Source organism: Pygoscelis adeliae, unplaced genomic scaffold, assembly GCF_000699105.1.
Source record: "Pygoscelis adeliae isolate BGI_AS28 unplaced genomic scaffold, ASM69910v1 Scaffold445, whole genome shotgun sequence".
Classification (NCBI taxonomy): Eukaryota; Metazoa; Chordata; class Aves; order Sphenisciformes; family Spheniscidae; genus Pygoscelis; species Pygoscelis adeliae.
In genome coordinates, this window is record NW_008824894.1 from 382,380 (window position 1) to 392,418 (window position 10,039).

General features: G+C 42.7%; 1 protein-coding gene across 1 annotated transcript in view; it reads right to left on the reverse strand.

Annotated features, from left to right (window-relative positions):
• CCDC40 (coiled-coil domain containing 40) overlaps positions 1–9,796 on the reverse strand; it is a 13,204-nt gene extending 3,408 nt beyond the window's left edge. The window contains exons 1-13 of the mRNA XM_009324583.1: positions 9,791–9,796; positions 8,951–9,082; positions 8,389–8,560; positions 8,032–8,189; positions 7,425–7,508; positions 7,117–7,336; positions 6,115–6,272; positions 4,829–4,951; positions 4,339–4,460; positions 3,351–3,594; positions 3,060–3,242; positions 1,502–1,747; positions 543–758 (exon numbers count right to left, since the gene is read on the reverse strand). Of these exons, the coding sequence (XP_009322858.1) occupies positions 543–758; positions 1,502–1,747; positions 3,060–3,242; positions 3,351–3,594; positions 4,339–4,460; positions 4,829–4,951; positions 6,115–6,272; positions 7,117–7,336; positions 7,425–7,508; positions 8,032–8,189; positions 8,389–8,560; positions 8,951–9,082; positions 9,791–9,796 (2,064 nt within the window). The remainder of the gene's footprint in view (positions 1–542; positions 759–1,501; positions 1,748–3,059; positions 3,243–3,350; positions 3,595–4,338; positions 4,461–4,828; positions 4,952–6,114; positions 6,273–7,116; positions 7,337–7,424; positions 7,509–8,031; positions 8,190–8,388; positions 8,561–8,950; positions 9,083–9,790) is intronic.
• Between the last annotated feature and the right edge of the window lie 243 nt (positions 9,797–10,039).

Sequence of the window (10,039 nt, forward strand, 5' to 3'; positions counted from 1 at the left end):
ACAGGTGAACAGAAGAAAGTCTTAAAATTCCCAGGAGCACTGGGTTGAATGCAGGCAAGGTGTGACAAACTGCTACTAGGCCAGACAACCCTGCATGCGGAGCCACCTGTGTCCCACATACCCAGCCAAAACCTTTTTCATCAAGCCCAAAAATCAAATAAGGTTTTGAAGGAGACTACTGTGGAAAAGAGCTGGGTTTGGCCAAGGAAAGTGCTATCATTGGTGGGGACACTTACCTACCAGCTACTTGCAAACTTTATTTAAGATGTGTAACACGTGACATGGTCACTTAGGGTTCGATTGTGTCAGTTAAGACAGCAGGATCGATCGTTATAGGAAATAACAACATGCAAAACGGCAGAAGGTGCCTGGCTCTCAGCCCTGAGAATAGTACTGGGGTCATTGGCATTATTGTTCACACATATATAGGAGCGCTGAGGGCATTCTTTGGTGAAGGTCTAGCATTACCTGTCTGTAAGCATTCGCTCCCTTTTTTGTCCATTCATGGATGAACATTTTAAGAAAGAATTAGGGAATGACTTACTTTCAGTGCGTACTTTCTTCTGCTGCATTATTGTGATCTGTTTCTTTAACATATCCAAGGAGGCTATTTGTTCCTCTCGTTCGTGTGTTAACTTCACCAGCTCTTTCTGCAGATTGAGCCAGTACTTCTGTAGTGTCATCACCTCAGAATTATATTCTTCTATCTGCTTGGTCAGCTTGTTGATCTCAATTTCCAATGGTCCCAATTCTTGCCCCTGTACGAGGGCAAAGTTTGAGATTAATCAGGCGGAAGCTGCTGGAGCACTTGTTTATAGCATCATTGCAGAAGGCCGGTCCAACTGCTGAGATGCCTACTAAATACTTCAACTATACTGTTATTTTGTCAGTTAGTTACCTTCTGCCTCCATTTCCCATGAGTTGGATGGGACTAATAACTCCTGACCTCACAGGAATAAATGCAACAGAAGCCCAAAAGGTTCTCAGACTCTGTGGCGAGAGGGCCTCCTAAGCTCTTACAACAGGCACATCTGGACATTCAAAAGTTTACGAAGCGTATGCCACAGTAATAATTTTTGCATTGGTACCCATAAAGGTCTTACAGCTCACAGTGCTAGGGACAGATCTGGGCATCATCTGAATGGCGACAACCATCAAGCGACTTAAGTCACTCCGCCTGTTCCATTCTCCCCTTGTCAGCCTTTGCAGATTTTATAATGAGATCCTATTTACTCCCAGAGTATTGATGTCATTCAACATTTTCATCAGGTGTAGACAACTCCCTGCAGAAATCCACACACCCTCATTTCACAATTCCCTAATGCCAGCTCCTCTTCGCATGCATTAAGAATGTACATTAACTAGTGCAGCTTTTAAATCACAATACTGATGCCTGAAAGTTTTAACTATCCAGCACTTATGCAGTTACATCTATCAAGGGCATCTGTGGTCGCCACAAAGAATAAAATCAAGTTTGGGATTGAAATGTAAACGTACATACCCCCTGCTGAGAAAGAATCATCTCCAACCTCTTGTTGTACTGGCTGATGACCCCTTGCTTGTTCTCAATCAGGAGACTGCACTTCGCAATCTCACTTTCCCTGCAGCTGATCAGATCATGGATATTTTTTATTTCCTTGTCCAGCTCACAAAGTGTTTTTTGGAGAATTGTCAGCCTGCAGTTGGTATGAGTTGCATTCAGAATAACCTGGGCCATATCATTCTCAACCTTGGAAAAATGCAGCTCCTAGGAATATCAACAGACAGGAAACAAATTACTGCCACCAACAGCAACTCATTGATTTGTAATGCCTACTTATCAAAGCACAGGAATCAGGGGATTTAGATTCTACTCCCAGGTCTGTGCTACAAGCTGTAAGCAAGCTACTTACCCTCTCTGTACCTTTGTTTCTCCATCTATTGACAGGAGATAGCAATATTTACCTCTGCCATAAGGCTGTTGAAAAGCATTAAGGAGCCTAAACATCCCAAAACCCTTTAAGAGACCACACTCATCACTTCTGCAATTATCTTCCCTGCCCAGATGTCTCTAGTTACCTCGCTAACAGTAGTAGGACATTACTATATTGTACCTTCTCCACCATGCCTGACAAACGCATCCCTCACCTAACGACGACTGTACTAGCCAGAAAGTGTGGGTATGCCTTTTGTTTGAGTGCAGTATGAATGCAGCCAGGTAACATTCAAGAGCCCGTCTGCTGCTTCTGCACAGCCTGGACCACACTGCGAGAGGTTGCAATTTGGTCTTTTCCAAGTTCGTAGTCTCTGCACTGTATTCTACTGTGCAACACAGATGCTAATAGGAGTCAATGCAGAGTATCCACTTGTTTGTGTATCTGTTGGAAAGGGGGGTGGAGGAGCCTTTCTCACAGTGAAAGCCAACCCTGGAAGTCTTCTAGTTACTTAAGATATGCACCTGATTTAAAAAACCCAGGGGCAGGCTGAAGTAACCCATGGAAATGCAGAGGTGTGAGCGTGTTGTGTTAGTGCCAGCCCACACAATATGATAAATACTATGCTGAATCTTCTAGTTTTTCCTATCTGTACCAGTTACACACTCCCAAAGAGAGCAACTTATCATTCCATGAAGAACTGTGAGTCCAGTTTGACTGTTCCTCGGACTGTAATCCTTATTTGGAAACTGAGAGTATGCCCGTATCACATCCCACGATGCAATATAGAGATGTAAGTTAGTTTAATGTGGAGTATAGAAGTACCGCATATCCACTGTCTTCCTGCAATACATACGAATTTGAACCACTTTATAGTAAACACTTCCAGGATTCATCATTCTGCCCCATTTTTTAAGAACAGAAAAAATAGTATGTTATGTGTCAGGCCTTTTTGGCCAAACTCTCTCACATACACAAGAATCCTACAATAAGATCACTGGAAGAACTAAACTGAAGTTGCAAACCCAGCAGAGCTTCAATTGCAGACCTGAAAACCAAAATGGAGACACTGACAAAACACACTTGAGAAACACTGCTCTAGGCTGCTTCCTTCCCATGCCCTCCCAGACGGAAGAGAGACCATACCAGATCTGTTTTTCTCCTATGAAGTTTTGCAACCAGCTGTGAGAAGTGCTTTGTGACTTTGCTGGACATCATCTTGTCCTGAAGCTTTGCCATGATTTCATTCTCCATCTGCTCTTTGGCATCAGTCCCTTTCTCTATATCCTTACTGATGGACAGCAATTCATTCAGACGAGCAGCTTGATCCTAAAAGGTAGGGAAGACAGAGACAGGATCACTACAACTGTTTGGGGAAGGGGATTAAATACCTGTGTCCAATTCAAAAGGATTCTTCTTCCAAGTAACTCTTCTCACCATCTTGGTCCTGTTGAGGGCCTGCTCTGTCTCATGGAGAATGCGAGTATAGGTACCAGACTCAACCTTCAAGGCCTCCTGCCTTGAAAGGCACTGGGCAATCAGTTTCTTTGTCGTGCTGGCATCGTTCTGTGAACGGCTCAGGATGGTGACAAGCGACTCATTCTTCTCCTCCTCCTTCCTGATCGACTTTCTACAGCCATGGATGTCCATTTCTAGGGACTTGAGGTCATGTCTGTACTTGCTGGAGAGGCAAAGAGAATGGAAAATCATCACGGGGATTGATTCATGTGCTGAACGCTCATCTACAAATTCCTCTTTTCAAACATGCTATTGCAGCAACAACTGACCGAGGAGGAAGATCTTTATAAGGGCTAGTCTGCTGTGACAGTACAGAGTCATCAGAATATGGGTGGAGACATTAAGATTTAAAAGGAAATGTATGTAGGAAAATTAATCTTTTCTTTCAGTCCTGTCCCCACCCCCTCATTCTTACCAGGATGCCACCATATAAAAGTGTATTGTGTCTTCTCAGAGAATCAGTCAAGCTTTAAGACTCCAGACCAAATAAACACTTCCTTTGGCAACAATAGGAAGGTTTTCCTGAAGATTTCTAGAGGCATCACAAAATCCTAACTGAAAGTGATAGATAAATCCTTCTTGCTGTCTAGCTCTTTAGATTGAGAGATGTTGCAAAGGTGAAGGAACTCTTTTAAAGGAATAAAATATGAATAGAAAAACTCTAAACAGCTTTAAAAAAAACACACATTCTGAGGGAGAGTTGTGTTTTGGATAAAGAAAATAGTAACAAAGAACTGTACTTCTTATCCCTTAACCTTATTATGTCCTTTAGAGCAGCAAACTTGTTCTGTCTGACACGTCCTGCACATACAGTAGTAAACTTGACAGAAGACATGCTGCCCCTTTTAAAATCCCTCCTGCCCAAATTATTTGAGGTCTCTCCTGGGACTGTTTTCAGATACCATACCTCAGCAACTCTTGTGTAGCAATATAGGCCTCATCTCTCTGCTTCATTCCAGCCAAGCTGCTAATCCAGTGGTTCATCAATCGCTTTTTCTCCATGTTAATAGCCTGTACCTCCGTACAAGCCTAGGGAAGAGAGAGTTGGTAGACAGGATGAATCTATACTGTGCTGAAAAACCAAACTCATGTTACAATGCAGTATTTTTCTTCTGTTCATAATATGCTTCAACTAATATGGGTCTGGTTTATTGTCACACCAGACCACAAAGCATAGGTTCTGCAAGAAAAAAAAAACATGCTGAGAAGGTGGGGGAGGAAGTGATTTACAGGCAATTCTTAAGGGGGGAAAAAAAAGAAAAAAGTCTTCATTCCTGCAAACAGGAACGAACCATACAACTCTGGCCTAGATTGTACATACCACGCGAGCATGAGCCAAAGCGGTCAGTCCTTCCAGAGGGAACTATTAACCAGAAGTGAAAAAAGCACCCTCCTACCTCATTTACTGCTTGCCGAGTTACTTTCGTGTCCTCTGCCTGGGCCACAAACTGAGCTTCAAACAGAGCAATCTGTTCTTGTAGTTCGTAGGCTTTTCTTGTTAAGCGGTCTACTAGGAGATCCTAAAGAGTCAGAGCCAAACAGTTCAGGAGGAGCAATATCATCTCAGTCTTAAGCAACGATATTCTACAAGAATAACATAGGCTAGAAAAGGGATTAAACGGGCAGTTGGATTAGATTTGATTCCTACTGAAACTTTTCCATTCATACACAAATGACGCATGAATGTGACAACTTTCAAGAGAAAGAGACCGTCTTTGCTGATTTTTTATTTTTCTATTTGCAGTAGTAAATTGATAGTTCAGATCTGAAGCAGCATTCATTCCTGTCAGCATGGATTATATTGTGCCACCTCTCCAGCAGCTGGGAATCTTAATACTTTATGTTTTAAAATCCTTTGTTAAAAAACACCTAAATCTATTTGATTTCAACTGCTTGCATGCAATTCTGCATTAATAATAATCAGTCTGTGTCCTGCTGCAAGCAGAAGGCAGCAGAGGGAGCTCCAGCACACCAACCGACTGTTCATTTTCAAAGTACGCTTTTCATTGTGAAACTTATTGTGACTCCAAATAATTCTCGAGACTTGAACATATGGTACTTCTTCACTAAATCTAAAAGCAGCAAACTTTTTAGCAGGGCCTGTTGCGACCGGACAAGGGGGAATGGCTTTAAAGTAAAGGGGGGTAGATTTAGACTAGATATAAGGAAGACATTTTTTACGCTGAGGGTGGTGAAGCACTGGCCCAGGTTGCCCAGAGAGGTGGTGGATGCCCCATCCCTGGAAACATTCCAGGTCAGGTTGGACGGGGCTCTGAGCAACCTGATCTAGTTGAAGATGTCCCTGCCCGCGGCAGGGGGGTTGGACGAGATGGCCTTTAGAGGTCCCTTCCGACCCAAACTATTCTATGATTCTATGATTCTAAAGTTCTTTATTTACACCCCCTTTGCTTGAGTGAAGAGTGATTTACTATTATAAGGCTTGTCAAAAACCTTTGGACAGTACATGCCACTATCTTGGTGGTGGGGATTCTTCTCATTTTTAGAAAAGCCTGTGGTTTTTTTTCCAATTATTTGGGAAAAATATCCGCACATATCTTCCATGATTCAGTCACTATAGCCTTCCTTCTGACAAGGCAGCACGTCCTCCAATACTCACCACTGTCATCTGTATTTATTTATTTATTTATTTATTTATTTTAAAGAAGACAGTTTTACTTGATACCTGTTTTTTGGTATCCACCTCAGCCTGGACCTTCTCTGCCTCAGCCTTCTTTGTTGACTGTTTCATTAGTAAAATCTTATGACGCATATCCTGGTCCATATTCTGCATGTAGAAGAGATGCAAGGCCAGGTTTTCAACCTGGGTCTGCATTGCAGAAACTGGAGAGGCAGGAGGAAAAATATTTACAGAGAAGTATGTTTGTAGGATACACTTTAAACAGAGATAAAAGGGAAAGAAATATAGAAGCACCCAAACCAAAACCTGCACACATACCAGCTAAATCAGTCCTCCCTGAAATAAAAATTTACATCAGCTTTGGAGTATAGCTCCACAAGCAAAGCTAAAAATCTTGGTAAGATTCCCAGCACACAGAATCCCAGGAAATCAAAGAAGGGGCCTCAGGAGGCTGTGAATGCACTCCTCTGCCCCAAAACAGAACTGTCTCTTTCTCGGTCTGTTGAATGCTTCTCTAAGTTTTTCAATAACCTGCAAAAACTTTCTAGGCAATTTATTTTAATGCTTAGCTATCCTTGCCCTTGCAATTGTTTTACTGCTATCCTATCCAAATGCCTGCAACACAAAAAGAATTAGTCCAGTCGATTTCTTTGGCTGGAATGGGCTGCCACATGGATGGTGCTCTCATACTCCTGGATGCCCCTAATGACCTACCACCCTTGCAATCTCATCACACCCTTACAGAGACACAGGCAAACATAACAGAGTGATGGAGTTTTCCTCCTGCTAAGTCACAGAACAGCCTACCTGCCAGGAACAGTTTTAGTTTTAGTCCTAAAGACCTTCTAAGAAGTACAACGTAGCAACATGGTCTTAGAAACAATAGAAATTATATACCAACCAGGAATATCTGTGAAACTTTTCAATGAGTGCATTATTCCTGATTAATTTTACTGTATTTTTCAATCCCATGCTTGACTTATATCCAAATTCATTTCTCCGCATGGTGCTAGAATTAGGAAATATTGCAAGGACTGCCTCAGTCACCTTTCTTGCGTTCATCATCTGTGTTCTGACACATTTTCTTGTAAGTAAGCCTGAGGCCCTCCAGTTCCTCTTCCAAGTGCCGACGTGCTGTGGCCGTCTGAGAACGGCGGTCATGGCTCTTCTCCAGTTCCATCTGCAGATGGGCCAGCTGCTGCTGCGCTCCGTAAAGAATCACCCCAAGCTCTTCTCTCTGTACCCTGCCCTTCTTCGTTGCTGTCCTCTGCCAACACAAGAGGAAATCAGCTATCTCACTTCAGCTTGGACAGGGATGGGCTGCTGTGGGAAGGCAAAGAAAGAATGCCGTGTACCAGTTCCTGAAGCTCTAGGTTCACTTTTTCCATCTGCTTAGTAAGGTAATTTTTCAGGGCAGCCTGGAATCTTCTCATCAGAGGCTGTAAAGAAGTATGATGTTGATAAACTTTAACGTACTTGGGTAAATAAATTATGAAGAAACCTTACTGCTACTCCCACTATTAAATAAAACATTATATTTTCTGCCATAGACACTTGCATTCTTATTTTAGCTACACTCACTGTAACAAGTGAGAAGAGTTATATAGCGGGTATTTGTTGACATCAGAAAGTGACTACTGAGAATATTTGAAAGTCAGAAACACATGGGAAGAGCTACATCTGAGAACCCATCCACTCACTCTTGCTGCAAGTACTTCTCTTTCAGGAGTACTGAAGAGTATCAGGTTTGCCCACCATATTGCTCACTTCTGAACCTGCAACTTCGGGGTTGATATTGAGGCAGTAGACACGTTCAGGAGTTAATACTTTTGCAAAACCTATTTTTAAACACGTAGTTTTAGCATACAGCTAGGCCACTGCTTACAATTTACCTCGCGCATTTTATACAAATAAAAATATCAAGCCTGCAAAGAAGAATGACAAGATTTGAGGACTTCTCACATGTTCTGGATCCAAGACAACCAGTTCTGTTTCTTCTATGGTTTCTTTACTTCTTCTGCTTATTTCATGTTCCTCAGCTCCACGCTGCTGGCGTTCCTTTTCCCATCTTTGGTCACCACGCTCACTAGTAAGCTGATCAAATTGCTCAAAGGCAGACTCTGAATAGAGAGAAATGGGTTCTCCAATGTTACCTGGACCAACCCCCCCAAAAAAAAGAAAAAGATTAAGAAAAAGACTTAGATTTCATAGTATTATGCCTCCAGCTGCATTAACAATGATCAGAAAGGGAGAAAACTGGAAACTGCGCTTGGTAGATGGTATTGAGTATTGTACTGTTAATAAGGAACTGAATAATACCTGACTCTGTGCAGCCATTCAACTCCACTGACAATGCAGATGCCTGCACAGGAGCTCCTGAAGACGTGTGGGAAGGGTTTCCTCTGTCTGTTATTGGCTGCTCCATGTCACCCAATTCAGGAGGACAACTGTCTAATTCCACTTTGTCCGAGAAAGTCTCAGGAGATTTTTCCTGGAACATGAAATCCATCACCTGAAACAGCTTTTCAATCTAACTCTATTTGCCCCTAAAAATCTGCTTATTTCTGTCATCATGAGACATGAACAATGCAGACAAAGAATCAACAAGAGGGCCTTGTTCTAAAATCAGCACGCAGGTATACTGGCAAAGCTGTGTCACTCTGGATTAAAAAAAAAACGTACACATATATAGCACAACAAAGAAACCTCTCCAGTTTTGTCAGAGTTTTTGTATACTTTGTGCTTGACCAATTAGCTTCTCTCTGTTCCAGTTCTGACTGGTTTTGTGTTTTCAGCAATAAAACTGCAACAGAATTTGCAGTTACAAATACTGGTCATGCATTCTGTGAATAAGATTATATATATTATTATAGTGTCTCACTTCTGCAGAACCAATGAACAGCTGTGTAGCTCCATAGACTCCTCTTTCTCCTGGGGAAAACGTCTCTTCTTGGTCCTCCAGAGGAACAGACTCTTCCTCTTCATTGTCGTTCCCGTTCTCTGCCTCTGTTGCCTAGCACACAACACAGGCAAAAAGCAGAATAGCGGCATTATAACGGCTTGTGTACTTTGGTTAATGTTAATGCTACAGCATTGTAACAACTGCTTTTTGCCACAGGGTACAGAAGTTTAATTTGGAAGTTTAATCTCATTCGCAAAAACAGTCACCCAGCTAGCATTAAGATAGGAAAGATCCCGACAAAAATTCTACACGCCACTTTTAATTTCACACGTGTTTCTAGCTCACATCTATTTAAAAAACAATGCCCTTAGGGATTTATTAAAGAAAGTCGCCCAGCTTGCACTACATGTAGCAAATTATTCTCTTCTTTCTTTCTAAAGAGACACTGTTTTATTCCATATCATCATTTGCCAAATTAAAATATTGTGCAGTACCAATGGAAGAAAAAAAACTTATCGCCAACAAACCTCAAAAAAAAGAGCCTGAGTACGTGCAGCTATGAAATGTGGATAACTTCCTTTTTAAAGTGTCTACAGCAGAAATGTGCTGTCTGAGAACTGAGTGAGAAACACCTACTTCAAGATGCTGCTGACACACAGGACAGTAACTAAATTTACTCTCTAGTGGCTTTTTTTCATATGCAGTGCAAGACTGCCCGTTTGTTTCACTTCTTCCTATTGAAACTGCTTCCATGAAGACGTCGCTCTATAAGGAACGCATAGGAACATGCTGCCCCGTGAAAGTTTCAAAGGAAATCACCTCCATAGCGAGACGCGGTGGAACTCTGATTACATCCCGCTCAGCGGAGCCGAATTCCACCCCAGATCCCTCTGCTGCGGCACCGGGGGCCTCCTCCATGGGGCTGGGGCTGGGGCTGGCCTCTGCCTCCAACCAGAGCGTCCCGCAGGAGACAGAGAGCGAATACCGGCCCAGCGCCCGGCTCCCAGGGCCCGTTACCCCGCCGTCTGCAGGCCGGCCCTCCGCCGCGGGGCTGGGCACAGGCACAAC